Source organism: Rattus rattus, chromosome 15, assembly GCF_011064425.1.
Source record: "Rattus rattus isolate New Zealand chromosome 15, Rrattus_CSIRO_v1, whole genome shotgun sequence".
NCBI classification, from domain to species: domain Eukaryota; kingdom Metazoa; phylum Chordata; class Mammalia; order Rodentia; family Muridae; genus Rattus; species Rattus rattus.
The window spans coordinates 69,969,743-69,996,173 of record NC_046168.1 but is presented as its reverse complement, the minus strand read 5'-3'; the positions used below and the strand labels follow the sequence as shown (position 1 = coordinate 69,996,173).

The following is a 26,431-nucleotide window of genomic DNA, read 5'->3' as shown; positions in this document are numbered from 1 at the left end:
CTCCTCTGCAGGGGCCACCCTCACAAGAACTGGACTGTATCTGGATCCTAGAATGAGAGGAATGTGCCACAGCCTGATAGGCATGAAGCAATCTGTAGAAAGGCAGGGAGGAGCTGCTCCCCAGGCCAAGGCCTGACAGTGCAAGGACTATCTGGCCTGCAGGCTGAGTGGCCCCTCCCACCCTCCCTGGCCTCCCCACTGCAGGCCGGATATCAAAGGCTGCATTGTGCATTGAACTGCCTTGGTCCCCCTCGTGTGCCAGGGAGGAGGCGGGAGGAGGGACACCTCCGATGGGAGGCTCCCAAGGTTCTCCTGACTGGCGTTCCCAGGGGCCTTGGCCCAGGGAGGATGGTGCACACATGGGTGGCTGCTTCTGTATCCCTGGGGAGCGGAGTCTACCCTGGGGCCCAGGTGAGTTTCCTGAGGGGATCTGGCCTAGAGTTTAGGCAAGAGTGCTAGTCTAGGGAAGGTTCAGGGAACTGATGCTTTGGGAAAAACAGTCCTTCCAAAGATTGGGAGATGGTTGTACTTTTTGGCTACCTCTCTTCCCTCTCTAGTTTGGCATTTCCCACTCTGGGCAAAAAAAAAAAAAAAAAAAAAAAAGCAATGAAGCCTGCGGACCATCTACTTTACCCCCAAGAAGCAAGCTGCGTTCTGGGGCTGTGCTTTGTGGACAGGGTGTGAGGGCTGCTCTTGGCAGCTGCTTCTAGTGTGTGACTAAGCCCTTCCTTCCTTTCTTCCCAAGATTCCCTGGGACAGGAAGAAGGCTCTTCAGTGAGTTCCTCTGTAACCCATGATGGTCATCAGTTTGGCCTGGGTCACTCGGCGCTATTTTCATCCAGGCTTCTGCCGCTGAGGAAACAGGGGCGGGTTCCTCCCTCCTACCTGTTGTGGTGGCTTTTGGCCTGTCCAGTTGAGGTCATGGAAAATTGTCCTAAGAAGACGTCCAGCAATCTGGGCACAGGGTGACCAGCCTTCCTGGTTTGCCCGAGACTGAGGGCTTTCCTAGGATGTGGTCAGTTTTAAAACACAGACTGTCAGCCACAGCAAACCAGGACAATTGGACATAGTGTTCAAAGCTCCTGCAACTTTTCATACACTGTGGGATGTTCATTCGGAGGAGTGGTGGCTGTAGGGGAAAAGGGCTGGGCTGGGGGAGAACTCGCTTGGGAGATCGGCATCATTCTGCACCTTTATTAGGGTCACGTGTCTTCCTGTAGCACTACCACGGTTTGGGTGAGCATTGCTGGGAGGTTCCCCTAGCTAGCTAAGGACTTTTCTTTTGACTGACTGCTTTCCTCTGTGGTCTTGTGACCTGAGCTCATCAAAAAAGGATTTGAGATTTCTCTCTCTCTCTCTCTCTCTCTCTCTCTCTCTCTCTCTCACACACACACACACACACACACACACACTTCTAAAGTGAACCTGAAGCAAGCTAGAAGTCCTGGCCTACTCATTTTGATACCACCAATAAGGCCTTCATAGAGAAGCGACACCAAGGACCCACCCAAAACTAACAGACCAATTCCAAACATCACAAAAGGCATGACATATTTTGTCTCTCCAAATCTCTAGGTTTATAATCTTTTCAAACCTGTTCCCCAGATCCTGTTGTCTTTGTTACCTCATGGGAACAGACATAGTGAGGGCTACTTGGGATCACAGGTCTGGAAGTCAGACTCTGTTTACCTTCAGCTAGGCCCATATCATTGTGGTCAACCCCTTCTGGCTTTCAGGCCTTAAGGTCTGAGTTTGGGCTTGGCTCTTTTATACACTTTGAGTAATTTATTTAATGCCCCTGTTTCAGCTTCCTCACCCAGGAATTTTATGACACATCATGCTTTCCTCACAAGGTTGTGGTGGGCTCAAGTTTACACTTTCAACACGGCCCAGCACACAGTTAATCATGCATAGGTGGCCTTGTTAATGATCGTTCTATGACCCTAGCAGACCACATTCTCAGGGTTCCGCATGGTCACCTATGAAGCCTGAGGCTGTACGCTGCTGCTGGAGGTGCTCCAGGTCCCTGTCCCCACGCCTAACTCCAGTTTCAATGGGTGGAGCTCTGCTGTGTTTTGAGTCGCATTTGGGATGAGTTCTGCGGTGCAGAGCTGGGAAGCTGATATGAAAGGTGTCCTTGAAGTTCCACGGCACTGTCACCCAATAATTTTATTCTTTTTGCTTTTTCCCATTGGCGCTGCCGAGCCCCTGGGTTCACCGTTCCATCAGAAGCCGGCTTACTATTTATTCTGTCAGAATTTCCATGTCATTCTTTCTGAGTTGTTCTCCACCCACCAGGCTTTTCCTGAGGGAAGTCGCTAGGGATGCATCTGAGGCCAGATGGTGTAAATATTTTCATCCCGGCCTCCCCGTATATCCTAGGGAAATGTCACAAAGTCTGAGACACTTCTCTGAACGCCTTAAACAGTTGCATGACCTTAGGCAAGTCTCTCAGACCTTTGGCTAGCAGTGATCTGACAGCACGCTGGTGTCCAGGGGTGGTGCAGATCACAGGAACCCTGGGGGATGAATGGACAGTGTGTCTACTGCACATGACATCCTGTGATGGACGGCTGTTCTGCTGTTAGCTAACATGGGCCACACCTCGCCTCTAATGCATTACTCTCCACCGGAGAGAAGTCTGTGTCCCAGTCTCTTTGGATGCTACTGCTACTGTGTCTATTTAGGTGGGAGTTAGCAGTGAGGAGCAAACCATGTGTCCTTGTGTGTGTGGGGAGACAAGGGAGAAAGTTTGAGATAATGTGGGGCCCTGGATGGCTGCCCAGGTTTGCCATGGGGTGGCCTGGTAATGGAAGCTGGCTTGGGCTGCCTCAGCAAATGACTGTCACCCATGGAGACCCTTCTGGTGACGTTTCTTACTTTCTGCAGAAATCTCCCAGTAGTACATAGGGGACTGGGGGTGGGGGAAGGGAAGGAGGGAGAGAGAGAGAGAGAGAGAGAGAGAGAGAGAGAGAGAGAGAGAGAGAGAGAGAGCACGCGCTGGTCCTGGTCAGTTGCCAGTATCAGTGACTCCCCTGCTTGGGGTTTCTTGTCACTGTTAGTCACCAATAAGATCCCCCCTTCACAGCACAAAGGAAGCCACCTCACTGTCCCTTATCTCCAATGCCTCTTTGAAGAGAGCTGGCAGAAACTCTTACATGGAGGAAGCAGGGGAGATGTGTGTAGACATTGGCACTCTCTCTTCAGGCTTTCCTGTATGACCGATGTGATATAATTACAGGAGGAGGGGGTACCCACAGTATCAGGGCATCACTATGAATTTAAAGGAACGGAGTGACCTTTGAACCTGGTGACGCCCCAGAGTGTTGGACTAACGAGCCCCGTCCACTCTGACACGTTTCTATTTTGGGCTACCAGGAAGTCTTCATTCCTTTCTCCTTTTGAATAAATCAAATTCTGAATCTGCAGTTGGGGTCCCTGGATGGCTCTCAGGTCTCATTCAGCAAAGTTAAACATGTTTGTGAAATCCGTGGTTTTCTCTTTCCGTCTTTTACTACCTATCCATGCATCTCAGTCATTGCGGAAAAATAGTTTCGCCGTTTTAAACGTAAGCACAATGCTTCTGTTATGCAACTTGCTTGCCCACCCCTCTACATTACACTCTTAGCTACATCCATGTAGATGAATGCAACTATAGTCACTATAGTTACAGTCTGTTTTTTTTTTTTTTTTTTGTTCCAGCAAAGAGATGTGGGCTTACCTCACAAAAACTGCTGATGGTGTGGGTGGGTTTGCTGGGCCAAAGGGGGAAAATGTGGCAAAATAATAAAGGTTATGCAGGGACGCCTTCAGGGTTGATTTTCTTCTTCCATGAGAAGAGAAGGGGGAAGGGCTCCATTTCCAACAAGTTTCTGCAGCGAGAGGCTTTCCTCATCGGAGACCTTTGACCTTGGAGTTCCTAGGTCAGCTACTGTAGTAGAAATAACAAAGTCTGTCCCCGGTGGGTGATTTGGGCGAGCTCTGACTCTTCCGATAACTTGCTGTGTGACCTTGGTAAAATTGGCACTCGTTTCCGGGCCTGAGTTTCCCAACATTCATTTTCCCTGCCGATTGTTTCTCCCTCGTGTTTATCTCTGGGATTTGGCAGGTCAGGATGCCTTCTCTTTCCTTACTTCAAAACACAGTATCATTTACTCTGTTCTCTCCCCGTGGCGTTGCACCACCAACACTATGGCCCGCTCTCCCACTCCCTCCCCTGATTCCCTAACAGCTTCCCAAACATCCTCTCCCGAGTCTTTTGCTTCTCCTGGGTCCTCCCCGTGCTACTCCCAGCCGAGTAAACACTTTTATTACACTGCTCCACTGCCAAGAGTGTTCTGAAGCTCTGCACTGCTTCCATAACCATCCCATCATCCTCCCTGACAGGGAGAGCTCACCTCTCCCGTCCCTACCAAGCTTGGCTGCCCAACCGTTCAGCATATGCAGGATGGCTTCTATCTCCAGACACACAAAGCTCAGTGCTACCCTGTGCGCTCATTTCCTACAGATTTAAAAAGACTTTTCCGGTAGATTTATTCATTGCATCCTATGCATTCTGCCGGCATGTATGTACGTGTACCGTCTGCCTGCTTGGTGCTGGAGGAGGTCAGAAGGCAGCATTGGAGCCCCTGAAACTGGAGTTACAGATGGTCGTGAACCGTTGTGTGGGTGCTGGGGATAAACCAGGTCCTCTGCAAAAGCAACAGGTGTAGGTAAAAGAGAGGCCATCCCTCCGCCCCCCCTTGCAGCTTTCTCACAGTCTTTCTTATACATTCCAGGTTCAAGTTCCTCGGTGACTGAATGTGTGAGTCGTCCATGTTTTCCTTTACCCTGCTATCTGCCTATCAGTCTTTTACTCATACCTCTGATTAGCATAAATTCCTAAACTTAACGCATTATAGTTTATGTATTATTTTTCAGGAGGAGGATAGATAGGCCTTTGCCCATGCTGCTTAAGAAACCACTGGCAACTTAAATTACACAGTCGTCTGTATTTTCCATAAATTTGTTTTTTAGACACATCTTCCAAAATGTCCCATCTTCTCTATCCTCAGGGCTGGGTATCGAACACTCAGCCTCAAGCATGCTTGGTAAGTGCTGTACTACTGAGCTATAGCCCCAACTCCAGACACTTTTTTAAACAAAGTATCTACAAGCTGGAAAGCTGGCTTTGTGGTATAGAGCACTGGCTCTTCTTCTAGAGGACTTGGGTACCCTCCATTAGCTGCCTCACAACGTCTATACCTAATGCTCTGGGTCTTTTGTAGAGGATCTTCTGGCTTTTGCAGGCAGCAGGCATGTAAGCGGTGCAAAGACATGCATGTAGGCAAAACACCTATACAGGAAAACAGCATAATTTAAAAAGTAATATTAAAGCATATGGCCGCGAATGACTCACAGTTTGAAAAGCTGTGGTTATCTGCTCCCAAACCTCACGTCTTCGTACGGGCCATGTGATCCATGACCCCACATCAGAGTCACTACTGTGGACTTTCTTCCCTGAAAGTCAGCTCGCTTCCCAGGCTGCTACTGTCAGATCATTTTCTGGGCAAGGGTACAATGAGGGGCCAGGCTGTGGTGGCTGGATGGTAAGTGCTTTGCAGTGGGACAGTGGCCACACACTTTTGTGAGAGGATGAAAGCCCTGAGCTATACACCATCCAGCTATACACCATCCAGCTATACACCATCCAGCTATACACCATCCAGCTATACACCATCCAGCTTTCAAAGCAACACTAGCATTTGGGGGTGGAGAAAACATTCTGACTTCTAAATGGTATTAAGCAATTAAAATTAAAACTTTTCTCTGTAGGAGAGGAAGAAGATGTTTTGGGGGGTTTACTAGACGGTTAAACTTGATGACAGGGTAAGAGAGCAGCTGCCACTCCAAATGGGCTCCTCTGGTTAGCGACGGAGACACCGTTTAGAAATGCCAGAAACACGGAGCCTCAGTGGACACTGAGGGGCCCCAATCTGCTCACGTGCTTCTCAACCTTGCCTTAAACTGATATTATCACATAGGAATTAAAAACGTTATAAACTACTAATTTTAATAACAGGTCTTATTCAAAGTTTTAAAAAAGACTTATTGTTTTTGTGTGTGTGTGTGTGTGTGTGTGTGTGTGTGTATGTATGTGTGTGTCATGAGCTCTCAGAGCAAAGAGAACACTGTAGGATCATCTGAAACAGGAGTTACAAGCACCCATGTATATGCATACATACATATATGTATATATGTATGACTCAAATAAGCAACCCGGGCTCAGAAGCTCTGATTTGGACAACCCACTTCTTTTATAACTGGAGCCATGCAGGACCTGGATGAGGCAGAGGCCCTGTCCAGTGTCCTTTAATCAGCCCATGGAGAGGTCTGATTTGTGCTCTCTCGCGTCGTATGATTTCCAATGAGTGCTTGCCTTAGTTACTTCTGCTTCTTGCTTGACTCTACGTCATCGCTGCCAGGTTTCCAACTACACTGCTTAGCTTTCAGCACTGAGCAGCTAACGGTGGAGAGAAACCCGGCCTTTCGGGAGCAGTACGAGGACCGCACTTTGGCGCTAGCGAGGGTGATGGTGACTGCCTGCGTCTTGTCGAGCTGCTTGGGTTGCGCCATTAAACCACAGGTCCAGATGACAAGACTCGATGGACCTGCACACCTCTGACCTAAATTTTATAGCCGGTTGTGGGGAGTAAATAAATGACTCTGAAATACTGGTAGAAACAAGAATGCTAACCTTTCCCCCTAGGAGTGGGTTATGCTTAACAGTTCTGGTCCAGTGGTTCAGGTCTTGAGAAACTTTGTCCTGAAATGGACTCTGCCCTCTTTCCTACCTTAAGCAATCAAAATACCACTTCTCTAACCTCACCCCAGTCCCCATCCTGTGTCTCAGTCTGCAGCTCCCTTTTAATAGTTATTTATACTTAGTGTGTGTAGGTGTTTATATGTATGCACATGTGTGAGTGTGAGTGAGTGTGAGTGTGTGTGTGTGTGTGTGTGTGTGTGTGTGTAGAGGTAAGAGGACAGTTTAGAGGTGTCAAAATCTGTCCTAGGGATTGAAATCAGGAGGTTTGGTGGAGTCAGGCTTGACGGCCTTTACCTGCCGAGCTATCCCATCAGCCCACAGTCTTCTGTAACGCTTGTGATGGAGCCCAGAGCCTGTTCGTGTTAGGCAAACACTCTTTAATAGCTGCAGCCCATGCCCTGTACTCTGTCTCTGTAGCTACAAAACAAGAGCTGGGGAGATAGAGACTCTTAGACAGGACCCTATTTTGTGGGCAGAGAGAGGGACAGCATGGGACAGACATTACAACTGTTCCTCAGCCATCTCTCTAACGATGTCATTCTTGCTCACTCCATTCCAGTCCTCCTCTCATACCTTGCTGCAGTCAGAGCCCCCATGACCCGTGTAGACCCCACCTACCCAGAGCATCTTCAGTGCACTAAGCCCTGGAACTTAGTACGACCTACGGGTGGGAATAGTTAATGAAGTGGGCACTCCCTGGCTGCTGCAGGATTGAGATAGCATACATGACAGTCCTTTGATAACGACTGGCTACAGAGTAGCTACAGTAATGGCGGTGGCTACAGTAATTCTTTCAGGCCCTTAGTCCTGGGAAAACCACCGAGGCTTGGTAAGAAGTTGCAATCTGTACTTCCGACTTGCGCTTACTCTTACTAACGGTCTTTTGGTTTATTTTCTTCAGGTAAAGAAGGTTCTTCCAAGGATCCGTCTGGATTGACTGAGGACACATCCTCACTTGAAAACAAGAGAAAATGTTTCCTGCCACAGAATATGACTCAAGGTATCTAAGTCTCAAAGATAAATGAAATTAAAAAAAAAAAACCTTCTATGCAGAGTTCAAGAGCTTCCTCATCTGTCATCTGTCCTCTTGCCACCTCCAAGTGCATTTGTGTGTGTGTGTATGTGTGTGTGTGAGTTTGTGTGTGTGTGTATGTGTGTGTGTATGTGTGTGTGTGTGTGTGTGTGTGTGTCTTTATTATATTAGCACACTCACAAACTTTCCAGTCTCTTACTTAAAGCTCTGGCACAGGTCAGGAACTCTATATATAATTTCTGGATTAGAGAAACATATTACTGATTAGATTGCGGATAGGGGGGAAGGGTTAGATTTAAAATAAAATGTGCATTTAATATGGTACCTTAAAGAGTTGTTTGTATGTAGTTGGTGTTCAGAAAATGAATGACAAAGACACAGATTGAGGCAGGAATGTACAGAGGACCTGTTTATGTTCTATATAATGTTCATCACAGTCTCTTACATATTCTAGGTTCTGAGTAGATAGTTCTTAATAAATGAATAATAAAATGAAGACTTGAACATAGAGAATGAGATTGAGACCTGAGTATATACAGTGAGACTGGCTGGGTAGAAGGCATCTGAGTGAATATTTTAGAAACAAAATATTTCAGAAAAGATTTGGAAATAAATATTATGGAAATATCCACATAATGAATAAGGTCCTCTTTCCTGAGACTTCAGGGAAATTTGCAAAGAGAGAATTCTCACTAGGAAATGCTGTAACTGAGACGAACCTTACAGCAGGAATGAGAGGACAGGCAGAAGTGTAGCTTCTGTAATACGGTAGTAGGGACCTGTCTTAGTTAGGGTTTCCATTCTGTGGAGGGACACTATGACCAAGGCAACTTTTATAAAGGACAATACTTAATTGGGGCTGGCCTATAGGTTCAGAGGTTCGGTTCATTGTCATCATGGCAGGAAGCATGGCAGCATGCAGGCAGGCATGGTGCCGGAAGAGCCAAGACGTCTAAATCTTGATCCAAAGGCAGCAGCAGGAAACTGGCTTCCATAGGCAACTGACAGAAGGGTCTCTTCCACACTGGGCAGACATTGAGCATAGGACCTCAAATCCCATCCCCATAGTGACACTCTTCACCCAACAAGGCCACACCTCCTCATAGTGTCACTCCCCATGAGCCAAGCATTCAAACACTCGAGTCCACAGGGGGCAAACCTATTCAAACTACCACTTTTCTTTTTCTTTTTTAACTCCAATTGTTCTGGAACTTGGCACATAGATTAGCCTTGAACTCACAGAGATCCATCTGCCTCTGCCTTCCTAGTGCTGGGATTGAAGGTATGCACCGCCACACTGGGCTTAGTGAGCCCATTGTGGGAGCAGCTCCTGTGTCAGGAGGCCTGATGTGGTCCTCTTCTTACACAGTCTCCTCTGTGTGACGGCACCCAAATCACTACCTATCAGATGGGAATCAGAGGACCAGAAGAGAAGGTGACTTGACTGTCATATACTTAATGTGTAATGAGGGAGACGCTGGAACTCTTTTTGTATTAGTCAGGGCTCTTTAGAAGAACAGAACTGATAGACTATATAAAGGGGGTCTATATATAAAAGGGCTGTGATCCAGCTAGTCCACAATGGCTGTCTACTGCCATAAAGTCCAACAATCCAGTGGTTGTTCAGTCCGTGAGGCTGGATGTCTCAGCTGATCTTCAGTGTATGCTGGGATCCTAAGGAAGTAGACTCTGATGCCAGTGAAGGAATGGGCTTGCTAGTGAGAATGAGCAAGCAGGCAGACAGCCAAAGATTCCTTCTCCCATGTCCTTTCGTCTAGGCTGACACCAGACGGTGTGGTCTAGATTGAAGGTGGGATTTCCTTACCTCAAAGGATCCAGATTCAAGGTGGGTCTTCCCACTTCAGATGCTTTAATTAAGAAAACTTCCTCACGGGTGTGGCCGCTTGGGTTTTAGTTCATTACAGATACAGTCAAGTTGACAACCAGGAATAGCCATCAAGATTGTCCTGTTTGTAACCATCATGATCCAGACTCTTCCATAAGTGTACCTTTCCTTGTGACACAAGGTTTGTGAAAGAATTTCATTTGGGGTATTTTTTTTTAGTGGCTAGGATTCAGTTTTCTCACTTTTTATTTTTTTTCAAGATTTATTTATTTATTATATATAAGTACACTGTAGCCATCTTCAGACACACCAGAAGGGGGCATCAGATCTCATTACTGATGGTTGTGAGCCACCATGTGGTTGCTGGGATTTGAACTCAGGACCTTTGGAAGAGCAATCAGTGCTCTTAACCGTTGGGCCATCTCTCCAGCCCACATTTGGGGTGTTTTTAAGGATACAAACAATGTTAATAGATATTGTATAATTATCAAACCAGGTTCTTTCTAATCCTTATTGAAAATTGTATCAAAATGATATATATTTATGTATGTATATATATTATCTTAAAATGTATTACATTTACTTGTGTGTCTGTGTATTTTTGTATGTGTGTGGACATGCACACCAGGATGTGGGACTTGGTTCTCTTCCGCTATGTGTCTCTCAGGGATCGAACTCAGGTCATCAAGGCCTAACAAACCGTCTTAGCCATGATGAGAAAAATCTCGCTCTTGGGTCACCTGCTTGATATCTGTAAGCGTGGGCCATCCTAGAAAACCCCTTGAATTGGCGTCTGCTGTTCTAGAAAGGCGGCAAAGTCAGCCTTTTGCCTTATTAGTGAATGAAAGGAGATATACACGGTGTATCACAAGTGAAACCCAATCTGTGGGCTGAGCTTGCAGGAAGGTCACGGTGTGGAAGTGGGAGACTTGGTGCTAACTGCCAACCTTGCTCTATGCCGGACGACCTCACTCAGAATCAGTACATGATTCTGACTACTGGCTGGCTTCCAGAAAGATTAAAATAGGACACTAACGTGCTTCTGTCTGCACTGGAGTGAACTGGACTTACTGCCCCGTGTGGTGATTTGCGGTACTACAGGGTCCCGCCTGCATAGAGGTTCTGCTCTCAATTAAGATCTCAAAGACTGCTTATTCAGATCCAGGTTTTCTCCATTTTGTATACACGGGATCATATACCATAGGGAAAGTCACACTGAGGGTACCACCAGTTGGCAGCAGCGATTTTGTAAGAGACCCTAAGAGGGAGTTTGCATCAGGTTTTGGAAGGCAGTAGAAAGAGAATTCGGCAGAACAGAAGTCAAAGTATCAACTGCTGCCAAGGTTAATAGTATTATTAGATAAAGACATTGATAAGCCATTATTTCAGGGGTTCTGGGAGGGTAGGGGTGGGAAGCTTCACATACATTGAACATTTAATATGGGCCAGAAACTAAGAGATACATACATAGCTCATTTAAAAGGACTCTTTCAAGCTGTGTAACAGGTTTTACCAATATCATTTTTATTTCCTTTAAAAAAAATTCCTCTCTCATAGGAGTGCATCCTGACCGTGGTTTCCCCTTCCCCTCCCCCTTCCAGTACTCCATATGTTTGAGCATATGAGACCAACACAGCCTGCCTCCACAGTGACGTATTTCCTCTAACAAGACCACATCTCCTAATAGTGCCACTCCCTATGGGTCAAGCATTCCAACACATGAATCTATGGGGATCATTCCTATTCAAACCACCACACAACTCATAAAATAACGTTTATTATCTATTTTAAATTTGTTGTGTAAACGCATTCCCTTCAGTTTTGATAAAGTGTTTTTCATTCTGAATATTTGTACATTTTCCACCGGAATCAGTGCCTGCCCTGGCTGGTTCTATGTTAGCACCCACACAGAAATAACAACTGTGCACCTCTCCTGAACCCGGATGGCTTTCAGTGTTTTTCCCTGACCCCTGGAAAGGGAGCTTGGAGGCTCCGTTAGCCTACTAAGATCTATCGCCAGTGGAGGACACCAATTCAGGGCTTGTGGGGGAATCATTCACCGATCCCGGCCTCGAGTGCTTGCTTCTCGTTACTGTGCGTCCAGCCTTGTATCTCTGTTCCCTTTCAGACCTGGTGCTCTCATTCTGGGTGAAGAGTCGTTCCAGGAGGTGTGTCAACGCAGCCTTACAGGAAGCTGCACGGAGGAGGCTCTGGGCCCTGGAGAATGAAGCCCACGAAGTCCATGCGCTGTTTAAGGTGAGCTGGGATGGCTGGCTCTTGGATATCAGGTCCCTAACAGCAAGGAACAAAGTTAGTCCCCAAGAAAACATCCGGCTGGCAGAGGGTGGGAGAGATTATGCTCATATTCTCCGCTTAACAGGAGTTGAGTGAACTAAGCCAGAGAAAACTTGTGTCCTGTTGCCCCATCCCCTTCCCTTTCCCCGTGCTCCTCCCCTCTCCCCCCACCTCTCTGCGTCCACCCTATCCAGTCTCCCCTCCCTCTGAACGTCCCCCTCACCCCCGGTCCTCCTCCCTCACGCCACTGATTTTGGGCAAGTTACTTGAACTATGTAGAATGGGATGTTTACAGCAATGGCCTCAGAAGTATCCTCTTCAGGGGTTGGGGATTTAGCTCAGTGGTAGAGCCCTTGCCTAGGAAGCACAAGGCCCTGGGTTCGGTCCCCAGCTCGAAAAAAAAAAGAAAAAAAAAAAAAAAAAAAAAAAAAGAAGTATCCTCTTCCCCACTTAATGTGCCCAATTTGAATTCTGTTTTGTTGCTTGGATACCGCATTCATATATTTCCCACTGTGATTTCAAAAATCTTTGTACGTGGGTTCATTTACGATGTTTGTCTCCAGAACATTCTATCCACTATTACTCCAAATTCAATCTCCGTACCCATGAACAAACTCTCCATTTTCCCCTTTTCCTCGGATCTCGGTAAACATCGAGGACATGTTTTTAAAGAATATTTTTATTTTATGTGCATTGGTGTATATCTGTGTGAGAGGGTGCCAATCTTGGAGTTTCAGAAGGTGTGAGCTGCCATGTGGGTGTTGGGAATTGAACCCAGGTCTTCTGAAAGAGCACTTGGTCCCTTTTAACCTCCGAGCCTTGTCTCCAGTTCTGAGACCGTGCTTTTAAAATAACAATATTGCCAATGGAAAACCATAACTATAAATATTGGGATGAGGGGAACAATGCACTAAATTAAACATTTTTCATAGTACGTAGATAATATGTTTAAAAGTCAAACTATATTTCATATTATCAAAGAATGACAGTCAGACATGGAGAGGATTTGTTGCTGTTGGTGGTGGGGATTGAGAGCACTGCTTTACATACTATGTCTTATTATTTTCATAGTCTTCTTAATCTGGTACAAGCTGAAAGGAGAAAAGGTGCTGTGGCTGTCATGTAGCAGAGTGACTGGCTGTTTTTAGGAGAAAACAAGGCTACAGGTGTAGGGAGCTTGGCTTTGTATGTGGGTAGTGGCATCTGCTCCGTAATTAACAGCTAAAGATTAAAAAAAATTGTGTGTTCCTGTGTGTGTATGTGTGTGTGTTCAATGTGTGTGTACGTGTATTCCAGTGTGTGCATGTGGCATATGTGCATGTGTCTGTGCATGTGTGCACGTGTGTGTTCGAGCACATGCCCCTGAGTAGGCTACTGGGCTCTCGCATGCAAGGAGGCTGGAGGGGGGACACCAGGTGCCTGTTCTTTGATCTTACTCCTTTGAGACAGCTTTTACTTACTCACTCTGGAGCTAGGCTGATGGCCAGCAAGCCCCAGCCACCTTCCAGTCTCTGCCCCACCCCTCAGTTCTGGGGTTCCAGGTACAGGAGGTGCACCTGGCTTTTTTTTAAATGTGAGTACTGGGGATCTAAACTCACATCTTCATGCTTAAGCAACAAGTGTTTTTACCCTATTGAGCCATTTCTCCAGGCCTGGGCTTCTAAATTTGATCTTATTCTAATACCTGGAATTCAGGAATTAAAGTCAACAGTTGCTGTTGACTTCGCTAAATTTCCCTTTAATTAAAGTCACCTTTTCTGTGGGCAGGAGCAGGATTTGATAGCGAGAGCTGTCTGTCAGGTCATATCTTGAGCCCAGTATGTGTAGGGTGGAGGCTGAGGCCTGGAGTTGGTTGTATCCAGTCAGGACTCTACAGCTTACCCCACCTCTCTGTGTCTTCAGCTCTTTGTTTACAAAACTGGGGCAATGCTATTCGCTCCAAGGTACTATTAAGCATAACATCTATCCTTATTTAGTGTATGCACTAGAGAAGGCACGCCATGTCTGTTAGGCAGGGTGCCAAACTTCGTCTTTCATATCAGAAGTGGTTAGCTGTTACGAAAGCCTGTTAGAGTGGATTAGACACCATGACTGAACCCTTTTCAGGGGGTTATTGCAGGGGCTGAATGAGGGGTTGCTTACAAAGGTTTGCCTTGCAGTGGCCTGATATCTGATAAATTCTCAGTAAATGATTTTGTTCCCCCAAGGAGCTCTCCTTGCTCACAGGATCTATACAGGTTCAGGATCTGGTGTCTGTGAATCTCTGGTGTTAAGGGGATATAGATTCTGGCTTTGCTGAACTTGGGGCTCTTCTTCGGATCTTCTTCCCTTTGGACTCCCTAAGGACAGGGATCTAGCAGTTGCTCTCAATGGCAGGTCCTGGGGCAGGATGTTTAGACCATCACTCTGAATGACCAACAGAGAAAGACTGAGGGGATGCGAGTGCCGCTGGATTCAAGCCTTTGCTCCCGTATTAGAGAGCAAGAGGTTCACAGGCCTCTTCTCCTTCTACTTAGGAACCTAAATTGGTGAACTTCCTTAGAGGCTGTTGAGTGGCTGCGTTTTAGAATAGAAAATGCAAGCATTCTCCACTGAAACGGTGCTTCTTAGAGTCAAGCCAGAATGTGCATAGAGATTTATCTATTGCGGTAGTTATCCCAGAGCCGAGTAGGGCATTCACATTGTAAAATAATCCAAATGTGAACGATGGCATCTGTAAGCATTAGCCATAATGTAGGCTGCTCACCAATGCAAGAGATGGTTTCCATCACGGCATGCTGCTTAGCAACGGCCTGTTTGCTGTCGAGTAATGCTATATACTTATGGGAGCCCCTCACAGAAGACTCTGTTACCTCAGGCTGACTTGCTCTTGTACAGGATCTCTCTGCAAGGTTGGTGAGTGTCCAGTCCCAGAAGGACCAGTTCCTCATCACCTTCAAGACCCTGGAGGAAATCTGGAAGTTTTCCACGTACCTGAACTTAGGTATGCCCTGGGTAGGTAGAGGAGAACAGCTGTCTCAATCTAGCTGGCCCCTTGAGCCTGATCGTGGGGGGCTGGCTTGTCTCTGATAACTAAAATAGATGAAACCCTGAAACGGATGGCTGGCTTTTGGAAATATCATAAACTCTCTAAAGCTCATATTAAAATAAATATTAACTATTACGCTTAAGATGTCATCTGAAGACTTTTTATGAACGGATGTGTCTTTTCCTGTAAGGAAATAGAACGTCATTTCCTATGTCCAGGGAGACCTTTTCTAATGTCTCCCTGTCTAATTGTCTTGGTGAGCTACTGAGGTGGAAGCAGCAAGGTAGATGTTGAGTTCCTTAGGGAGAGAGGCTATTCTGAGGAAGATTGAGAAATTGCTCAGAACGCTGAAGTTCAGGGATGCTCTGTCACACACATTTGTAAAAGAGTCCAGAAAAGAGATGAAAGACTTAGCTGGTAGCCCCAGACTTCAGGGATTTCTAGAAGGTCACAGATGTCAGGACGCAGTGACGCTGCCACTGTAGTAGCCACTGTTACATCCTCTGTCCCAAGGAAAAAAAATACCCATCTCCTGGCAGGAACTGATGGCTTCAAAGCCAAGACACCTAATTTACAGAAAACACTGGGTTCCCTGCAGTTATTCCTAGAGAACACTGCTGAGCTGGGCTGAGGGTCAACGTGACCCTTGGCTGGAGGGGGACACTTACATGGAGTAGCTTCCATGGCGTGTACCTGGTGTTAGAGACTCAGAAACCCAGACTCTAACTCTAGGCCTAATTAGCCTCTGTGTTTTTATAAGACTCCCAGGGGTGAACTTTCAAATTGAAGAAGGGTCTTTGTAGTGGAGAGCGAGGGTGGAGAGTGGCAGCCTATTGCAGTATGGGGAGAGTGAAAAAGACCCAAAGAAGAAGCAGAATTCCAACACGAGTAGGTAATGTTTAGAAGGATATTGACATAGAATAGTGATTTTTTTTTACAATTTGCATAGTTTTAAGTTTTCTCTCCCTGCCTTCTTTCTCTCTCTCTTGTTTTCAATTCTGAGAGTCAAACCTAGAGCTTTGCTCAAGCAGTCTAACCGCTGCGCTAACTCTCCAGCCATTTTTGCTCATCAGGAGGTAGAGCTTCTTCCTAGGCTGTGGGAGAGGTCCTAGTCAGAGCAGATGGGGGAATTTCTAACTCCAGGGACCGGGGACAGCCTCCTCAGCCCCCACAACGTCAGGGTCCAGAAGTATGAACTTCAGGTTACAACTTGAAGGGAAGGCCAGGAACCCTCAGAGTCAACACAGTAAACTGGAAGGCCACCATTGCTGTATTAGAAAAGAAATGGCAGAGGGCCAATGAGATGGCTGAGCGATGAAGGCACTGCCTGTCAAGGCTGATGGCCTGAGTTCCACCCAGAAACCCACAGGGTGGAAGGAGAGAACTGACTCCTGCAAGGTGTCCTATGGCTTCCACTCATGCACTGTGATATACAAGTATGTGTGTGACCACATGTATACAACACACACACACACACACACACACACACACACACACACACACACACACAGAGAGAGAGAGAGAGAGAGAGAGAGAATGACTAAATGTAAAAAAAAATTTTAAAAGATAAGTAGGCATTTATGAAGACCTCAGAGTGCTTAGAATAGTAAACATAACTTACACTCAACTTGTATTTCCTAACAGACGTTGAGAAGAGTCCGATCATTCTAGAAAGTATCTAGTTAGCATTCCGCTCCTTCTAAATGGCAGGTCTGGGCATGAAGCTGTCATGGAGCCTGCTTTCTCTTTGGTGGTGGCTAAGGGTGGAACTCATCCGGCTCATCTCTGCTGGGTTGACCTCTAGGCTATGTGTCTACATGTCTGGAACACCTCTTCTTTGACCACACGTACTGGCTCAACAGCAGACTGGTGGACGACACAGAGATCCAAGTGTCTGTGGACAACACTCACTTGGAAAACATATACCTGGGCCTCCTGCTGCAGGAAGGTGAGTCTGGCATGGGGTTTGGGATGGGAGCCTTGTCTAGATATTTATTACCAGAGTCCCTCAGATAATTAAAATACCAAAAGAGGCATCCGAAAGGTGAAGACATACACGAGTAAACCTATCTCTATCTGTTATAACAAAACTTCAAACATCCTTCTCAGCTCAGTCTCAACGCCACACAAGCAGCTGCACCAGTTGGTCCAGGGGATTCACGTTCAGGCTGTTTGGGGGTTTAAGTGGGGCCCTGTCAGGCTCTATCTAGGAAGTTAGAGTTCCCAGAGATGGGGAACCTGGCACTGGCATTTTAAAAATAAAGTTTCCCATGCTATTCTAATGGTCTCCAGGATTGAGAAACAGCTCTCCAAACACGTGATGCAGTTTGATTGTAAAATACATCTTTAAATCCTGGAAAACCTGCTATGTCACCTGAATTCAATAGCAGAATGTCAAGGAGCCAGTCGAAGCCCCCCGGTCGATCTTTCCACAGGGGCAGATTCCGTCAGACTGGGAGGTGGTCAAGTCCGGTCACTTGATACATATTGAAAGTCAGATGGGCCCGGGGTAGTTTTGCACAAGTGATTCTCTTTCTGATTTCATTGCACAGCTCTTAGAAAGGACACAACTCACATTGCACCTTTACAAAGCTCATTCAGAGCCACTGCCCTGATCTAGACCAACTTCCTCTTCTCTCTGTGGCTCTGAACGAAGCGCAGGGCTAGGAGGTCAGCTGGAATTCAGTGAGTGCACATGCATCTCTCTGGGTCTTTGTTTCATCTCTGTTTTGAGGCAGAGGTCAATTAAGCCCTATTCTCGTTAATTATTCAGAATGGTGAGTATCCATTTTATGTGAACTCCCTGCCAGTGACTTCTCTCCTCCCAGGGATCACAGTGCCTCCTCCTGGACAGTAGACTTTCCTCAGAGGAAGAAAATTGGACTTTGCCTCTAAGTGTTACCTTATAGGAGATCCTCTTTGAATTCCGGCTACTCCTTGGAAAGGTTTTTCTCTTTCTCTGCAGGTCACTTCTTGGAAAGGTTTTTCTCTTTCTCTGCAGGTCACTTCTTCTGCAGAGCCATGTGCTCTGTGACCCAGCCAGCTGACAAGGAAGGAGAATATTTGACACTGTGTAAGAACGAGCTGATCTCCGTGCTCTCTGGGGGCGAATCCGACTGGGAAGGCATGTCCTTAGTGACAGGCCAGAGGGGCCTGGTGCCTGTGTCAGCCCTGGAACCCCTGCCTGTCTCTTTCCACCAGTGAGTATCTGCCTGCTCCTTGGGGGGAGGGTCCCAGAGCAGACTAAAGTCTGTGTAGAATAGATTAGATGCCCATGGAGACATGGTATTCTTAGTGTTTGGAAGAGTTGACAAAATTGGGGTGGCTTTTTATCCCCCCCATTTTAAAACCAAAATTTGTATTATTTGATGGAAGTGGGAAAACTTCTAAATTTCAGATGGACATAGTATATAGTAAGAAATATATGACCTCTTTGTAGCGCTTTGCAGTTCATGGTCTGGGGCCTCTTGTGTAACACCTGAGTGTGTTACTATGGATACAGCCCTCTTCTGACTCTCTTGGTGCTGGGCCCAGGAACCCCCACTTTAAAATATCTCCCCAGGCATGTTCTTCACACTATAGTTTGAGATTTCTGTTGGAGGATACTGTAAACTAGGGAGTGGAGACACTATCTCATGCTTTGTAAATTCTGCTTGGTCCTAGCAGAATCGACAGTGAGAACACTAAGGGCCATGTGTAAATTATTTTATCTGGCAGAATAATTGCAGAGCTAGGAAACACCCCATTCTGCTGAGCGTTCATTTTTCACAGTATAAAGTAAGTTCTCGGTTGACTGTCATTAAAATAGGATGTGCGACGATAGCAAGAATACCACCATCGTCATTTTTCTGTGGGGCTGTTCTGCCCACTGGTTCTAATGTTTTGAAACTCCATGTTTCCATTGGCAGATGGTTCCTAAAGAATCACCCAGGAATCTGTGGCCTTCCCAGGAAGAAAGACTGGACAGGCTCCTGTCAGATCGGTATGAAATGAAAACGGCGTTGTCAGGAAAATGATGTTTACCTGCCTCCTAATCTCACGGACAGGATGTGGGAAGCCAGTTATTGTCTGCCCATGTGGGGTCTTTTTGAAGGTCATAAGCCAGGGCTGAGGAAACAGATGTCTGCCTACTGGAGCAGGCAGACACACATGTGTGGGGGAGGACTGTGGGAGGGGTGTTAGGGAATGGCGGGGTGAGAGAGATTTAAAGATAGACGGGCATGGGTCAAATGAAACACTTTTGAGTCACATGTGACTGCTTCCCGCTGCTTCCCCACACATTTTTCTGATTTTTCCATAGAGTAATGCAATTTAGGGGAACTACGAACGCCTAGTACATAGTGAGTGTCCAGGAAACACTGGATGAACAGATGAATGAAACTCTCTCTCTCTCTCTCTCTCTCTCTCTCTCTCACACACACACACACACACACACACACACACACACACACATGCACACACCCTGTGTCCACATGCTTATTCATGTCGATAATCTCTGTGTACACACACATGTTGGTGAGTATACACATTTACTAGATCACAGAACATCTAAAATGCACCATTGAAACTTTGTCCTTGCAAGTTCCTGGTTCTGGCACATTTCCTATCACACATCTCTAGCAAAAAGGAAAAAAAAATACAGTCTTACTAGTTCCAAACTCAAAGAACATTAAAAAATAACTAGAAGAAATTACAGAATGGAAATATTAGAACTATGCAGCAATTGGCCATAAACAAGACTTTTAGCATTTTGAAGCAATTTAGCCTATGTATGGTCAGAACTGTGGGGCGTTGGAGTTCTGTTATGGGTCACACAACCTGACACCAGCACTCCCTGCCCTCGCTATGCTTCTACCTTCTCAATAAAGAAGCTGTGTGATCAAGCCACATATCACAAGAACTAAGCAAATGGACGAGAGAGGCAGAAGTAGCAGAGAAGCCTCCCTGCGGTCCTAGCTCTGATACCCTTAAGCTCCTTAGAGCATCACTCAGCACTGCCTCCTATTTTCTCATCCATGAAGTAGGTATTCTGCTAGGTACCCTGCCTGGCGCTTGGGAAGATCTGAGGATGGAAACGTGCTTTGTGAACTAGACAGCTCAGTACTCACAAACATTGTTATTGGATTCTAGGTGAGCGGTTCATCACACTGGGTAATCACTATAGCCATAAGGAGAGTCCCTGGTGCCCCTGGGTTCCTCACAGCACTCTGTTCCACCACTGGTTGTGCAGGAACATCTGCTGGGAGTTGATTAGGTACCAGACGTGATGCGGTTTGTCTTTGACTCTAGTATGCGTAAGCATCAGCTGTCACAGCAGCTGGAGCAGCTGGAAGGAGGTGTTGGCATCTTGTGGTGTAGAGATTCTCATACAGTGCTCAAAGGTCTTGTACCAAGCAAGGTGATGATATGCAGGAATGTCTGGGTTAGAGTTTTACTGCTGTGCATAGACACCATGACTAAGGCAACTCTCATAAGGACAATATTTAATTGGGGCTGGGGTACAGGTTCAGAGGTTCAGTCCATTATCATCAGTGGGGGCATGGCAGCATCCAGGCAGGCATGGTGCAGGAGGAGCTGACAGTTCTACTTCTTCATCTGAAGGCTGCTAGCAGAATACTGACTTCCAGGCTGCTAGGATGAGGGTCTTAAGCCCATACCCACAGTGACACACCTACCCCAACAAGGCCACACCTCCTAATAGTGCCACTCCCTGGGCCAAGCATATACAAACCACCACAAGGAAGATGGCAGAATCAGTTGACAACACAAGGAACATTCCAGTTTGCCATAAGGTTACCCAGTTTAAAGGCATGCTCGAGAATACTTTCTTATAATTGTCAAAGTGTTCTTCCTTCCTTTCTTCCTTTCTTTCTTTCTTTCTTTCTTTCTTTCTTTCTTTCTTTCTTTCTTTCTTTCTTTCTAAAAAAGATAGCGAAAGCATCTGGACTATAGTTCCTTCTTTTTGGGTGTCCTATTTTGGCAAGATGAAAAGCCAGCTATACCTTGCCATTCCTTCCAGTTTGATTTTGGTGTGTGACTAAATTGCTGACATTCCTAAGGAAGGTTGGGAGTCCCTTGTCTGTATCTGTTGACAAAGAGGAAGGTTCACTCCCTTATGTCTTTTCCAGTTGTCCTGTGTGTTGTTTCCCACAGGCAGAGGACGGTGCAAGGCTCTGATGGATTACCAACAGGAGGAAAGGGACGAACTGTGCTTCCTCCAGGGTGAAAGCATTGACGTCATCGGCTTTGTCATACCTGGGCTGCGGTGGTTCATTGGGAAGTCAATGAGCTCAGGAAAAGTGGGCTTTGTCCCCACCAGGAGCATAGATCTTGATTCCTGCTCCCCAGTGTGAGTATGCTTTGGGGCCCAGCTGCCTTCCCCAGTCCTTCCTTCTCCTCTGTCTTAGTCAGGGTTTCTATTGCTGTGATGAAACACCATGACCAAAATGAAAGCCAGGGAGGAAAGGGTTTATTTGGCTTACACTTCCAGGTCATAGTCCATCTTTGGAGGAAGTCAGGACAGGAACTCAAGCAGGGCTGGAACTTATATGCAGGAGCTGATGCAGAGGTCATGGAGGGCTGCTGTTTACTGGCTTACTTCCCATGGCTTGCTTAGCTTCCTTACTTATAGAACTCAGGATAGCAGCCCAGGGATAGTACCATTTACTATGGGTTGGGCACTCCGTCACTGATCTCCCCAATTGAGAAAATGCCTTACAGCTGGATCTCATGGAGGCATTTCTTCAACTGGCTCGTTCCTCTCTGATGACTCTCACATGTGTCAAGTAAGAGACACAAAACCAGCCAGTATACCTCTGAGCAACTTTGTAGAGATTGCAGGGAGAGCCCTGGATGTAGAGCCAGAGAAGTTCATTCTGACATCCATGGTGGGCACAAAAGGTTCTAGGAAGGACTTGAGATCAAAACAAACAAACAAACAAACAAACAAACAAACCAACCAAAATCATGTCAGTTCATTTCAACAGATGCTCTTTGAAGCCTTGCTGTGTTCAAAGAAAGAAGCAGAGCCTGGAGACCAAAGGGCTCTACACCAAAGAAAGGCACAGTAAGGTTAAGGGTAAGGGTTTGAGTCCCCTCAGTCACTGTGTTCAATCGCAAGATCCAGTCAAAGGATGAACATGGACAGAGAGCAGTGGATTGTCACTGGCTTGGCCAATGACACTCTCTCCTTTGTAGGACCCTTGAAGATGTTCACCCACTTAGTGTTCAGGCTAAAACTTGAATGTGTGAAGTCAGCATTGACAAGGAGAACCAGAGCTACCTTCTCCTCTCTGCCTTGATTCTGAAAGGGCTGGTTCTGAGGAGCAGACAAGTTAGCAGCAGGCAATTCCCTGTCATGGGAGGAGCAAAGGTGGGCAGTATTGCGCCATCTATTCAGGTGAGTTTCCAAAGGAAAGCATAAAGTTGGGGTTAGGGAGTACAAAGGAAAAGAGGAAACACATGCCTACATGCATGAAGATGCTGTGGCCACACATTCCACACTGGGGAATATCTGAAGCTACATGAAAAATATCTAAGGCTATCTTAGATATCAAAGGCTACACAAGGAATATTTAAGTCTACATGAGGACTAAGGCTATATAAGGAGTAGCTATGGCTACATAGGAATATCTAAGGCTACATAAGGAATGTCTAATGTTGTCACTGTTTATACTATAGTTTCCTCTTGTGAAAAAGAGCCAATAAAGAGAGTAGACTGAGGGCAGAAGTTCCCTTTGTGCTCTGCCTCTTCCTGAGAGGAGACAGGCCATTTATTAAATGCAGAAGTGTAAAATCCAAATCCTTGAATAAGAGGAGCAGTCCTTGATGCCTTGGGAGGGTGGAGGGCAGTTGTGATTTATAAAGGGGACCAACTTGTCAAGGGAATTCTTAGGAGAGGTAATTAGGCAGGGAAATGGGAGGGGCAGGAGAGGGAAAAGGGAGGGGGAAATGATGTTGTCTTAGGATTTTACTGCTGTAAACAGATACCACGACCAATGCAAGTCTTTTTTTTCTTTTCTTTTCTTTTTTTTGGAGCTGGGGACCGAACCCAGGGCCTTGCGCTTGCTAGGCAAGCGCTCTACCATTGAGCCAAATCCCCAACCCCAATTCAAGTCTTTTAAAGGACAACATTTAACTGGGGCTGGCTTATAGGTTTAGTCCATTATCATCAAGGTATGGCAGAATCTAGGCAGGCACGGTGCAGACAGAGCTGAACAGTTCTACATCTTCATCTGAAGGCTGCTGGTGGAAGACTGACTTCCAGGCAGCTAGAATGAGGGTCTTGAAGCCCACACCCACAGTGACACACCTACTCCAACAGGGGCACACCTTCTAATAGTTGTATTCCCTGGGCCGAGCATATACAAACCATCACACATCATTTATTATTTTTAATTAGAATAAAAATAGAAAGAGCAGAAAGAAGGCACACACACGAGAGAGAGAGAGAGAGAGAGAGAGAGAGAGAGACAGAGACACACAGAGAGATGCAGAGACAGAGACAGAGACAGAGAGAGGCAGCCTTTCATAGGAAAGTGAGTCATTCTCTCAGAGAGAGAGGTTACCAGGAAAGCACTGGTGTAGCCAACAATGGTGTGGCCTTCCCTGATGCAGAAGGTGGGGAGGTCATGTATAGGGTATGCCCTTTACCTTGAAGAGGATGTTGAGTGTCTGGATCTCTGCAGAGGCTGAGAGATGATGGGTGCTTGCCCAGCTTTGGTTATGTATTAATAGGGCACTGGCCAGGAGGCAGGAGTTCAGGGAAAAGGCTAAGGCTAGAATCCTGGAGGAGGAGTGGGGAGAGAGAGGAAATGCTAGTGATGAGCAGCAGTGAACAAGAAGTTAGAGAATCGAGAGATTTGTAAATTGAGTACCTGTGTCTTGCCCCCAAGAGCCTTCGTCTAATTGTTCTGAGGAGGTCTTGGGCCATGATAGTTACAGAAGGTGTGGATAATCATCCTACAGGTGAAATATGTTGGTTTAAATGACTCTTTTATTTTGCTGCAAGGGACCAGTGGGGACCCACAAGAGTAAAGGGCTTGAATCCAAAACTCTGTATCTAAAACACTAGAATTCTGGCATTGAGTGTATGAATTCTGTAATCAAGGCTCTGGTGAGAGGGAGAGAGAAGGAAAATAGCAGAAACTTAGTGGAGGAAGAAACATTTCTATAGCTGAGGAGAGAAGAAGAAAGAATACAAAAGAGCCCTAGAGGAAGGAGCTGGCCAGGAGAGGCTGAACGGTGAACACCATTGGTAGCATTGGTGGGTGAGGCAGGGCTGGCTGGGGAAAGGCTTGTGGTTGACATTGGGGAATGACTTTAGAGGTACAGAAACTTACTGGTTTTCAGATTTGTGGGTAAGACTGACCCACAAATAAAGTATATTGGTAGCCAGCGAATCCCATGTCTTCATAAGCTTACCAGTGCTGTGGTTTTGTACACAGTGACTTATTTTTCTGGCCCTCAGTTTTCTTATCTGTAAAATGTGTGTGATGCTGGTGGTGCTACCTCATAGCATCGTCATGAGCTTCAGTCAGATCATGCACACAGAGTATGCAAAGACCTGTGCAGTGTGCCAGCGTTCGATATTTTGGCTTTTATTATTATGTTTTTAATCACATGTTGTGTATGGTGATTTTTGAGGTTCAGTTTTCATAGGATCTTAGAAGTAGGTACTAGGGCTGGAGAGATGGCTCAGTGGTTTAAGAGCACTGACTGCTCTTCCAAGAGGACTCAAGTTCAATTCCCAGCAACCACATGGTGGCTTACAACCATCTGTAATGGGATCCGATGCCCTCTTCTGGTGTGCCTGATGATAGTTATAGGGTACTCAAGTACATAAAACAAATAAATAAATATTAAAAAAACCCAAAGTAGGTATTTGGATTTATAAATTATATTTGGACTTCCGTGACTCAAACACTGCCCAAACAACGACAACTTAGTCTCCCTAACTTGATTTGGTGCTTGGCTCTACGGGCATCTTCTCATATTGAGGAAGAACATCTCCCACATCAAAGGATGAAGTGGTGCACATGTCACCTGTGGGCCACAGTGCATCTGAAGCTGCATGTTTGGTAGGAAGGAGAAAGAGAGTCAGGAGCCAAGGAGCAGTGGGAGAGGAAGGAGGACCCTGGGTCCCTGTAACTCTAGAAGTGCTCTTTGGACTACAGATGCCCCAGAACCACAGCAAACAAAGGGTGTGCCTTGGGCTCAAAAATCATATGCAGAGGTGTGACAGACAAGCAATTTGGCCCCAGCAGTCAGTCAGCACTGTTAACGTTCCCGTGTGTCATCCCTGTGCCATCGATGTGCCAGCCAATGCCACAGGGTGTTGCTCTTAGGCTGTGCTCAGTTATTTGTGACTTTTTCCTGAGAAAGATGTCTTCACAGTTTACTTACCTCAGATTCTTCCTGCAGACTTCCTCCCTGTGCTGGTATAATGTCCCATAACGCGCGTGAGTTTGTGTGGTGTGAGTATGTGTCTGAGGACATGTTTGTATGCACACCCATTTGTCCGTGTGTTGAGGGTGATATTTCTCAGGATTGTTTTCTGAAGCGCCTTCTACTTGGTGCTTCGGACACACAGCCACGCCCTTGTGCTTGTCTAAGGAAGTGAATTGATGAATTTCCTTTTACAGCATTTTAATGCCAACCACTTAGTTTCATAGCAATGGCCACTGGAGGACAAGCCTGTAAAACTTGGGGCAAGAATTTCTTTTGTTTTATATTTATTTATTTATTGAAGCTCACGAGTAATTTTACTTTTTTTTTTTTACTTTTTTTTTCAAAGCCTCTTTTTTTTTTTTTTTTTTACTTTTTATTGATCTGTTTATTCATTAAATTTAATGCTGTTAAAGCTAATTAAATTAATGGGGTTTAAAAAAAAAAAAAGAAGACCAAGAATACTCAGGACATGCAGGTTCTAAATCTCAAGAGTTGCCGAGAGGAGGGAAATGGACAGAGAGGGGAAACATGGCATTAAAGCCAGCATGGAGATCAGACACCTGGTGGCCAAGTAGCCACATGGAGGAAGGGAGGGGACTTTAGAGAAAGAGTAAGGGATCTCCACGTGTTGGAGAAGTTTAAATTATAACAAGCTTAAAGAGAGACAGGATGAAGACAATAATACTTTCCTGGACAGTTAGAAGTGGGCAGATGTTAGAAGCCGCATGGTGTACTACTGCACAAGGGCGGGGATTCTGAGAAGGGAAAAGTACAGGTTCCCATGAAAGGATGAGTTATTCTGCCTAGCTCGTCAGGATGGCTTAATGGGAACCTGCCTTCCATGGCGTGCTCCCTTGCCCGGTGGCCAATCTGGCTCAACTGGAAGGCTAGGTCAGCAGCTGGAGTCTTTTGATCAGAATTTGTTTTTAATGTTCATGATTTTATTTTATGTGAATGAGTGTTTTGCCAGCATGT

At 46.0% G+C, this 26,431-nt stretch overlaps 1 protein-coding gene across 1 annotated transcript in view; it reads left to right on the top strand.

Moving 5' to 3' along the window:
• Positions 1-334: 334 nt before the first annotated feature.
• Positions 335-26,431, top strand: part of Sh3tc2 (SH3 domain and tetratricopeptide repeats 2) — a 68,338-nt gene continuing 42,241 nt past the window's right edge. Inside the window, exons 1-8 of the mRNA XM_032886039.1 lie at positions 335-411; positions 7,707-7,805; positions 11,813-11,940; positions 14,857-14,962; positions 16,812-16,955; positions 18,009-18,207; positions 18,916-18,989; positions 21,161-21,356. Of these exons, the coding sequence (XP_032741930.1) occupies positions 360-411; positions 7,707-7,805; positions 11,813-11,940; positions 14,857-14,962; positions 16,812-16,955; positions 18,009-18,207; positions 18,916-18,989; positions 21,161-21,356 (998 nt within the window). The 5' untranslated portion in view covers positions 335-359. The remainder of the gene's footprint in view (positions 412-7,706; positions 7,806-11,812; positions 11,941-14,856; positions 14,963-16,811; positions 16,956-18,008; positions 18,208-18,915; positions 18,990-21,160; positions 21,357-26,431) is intronic.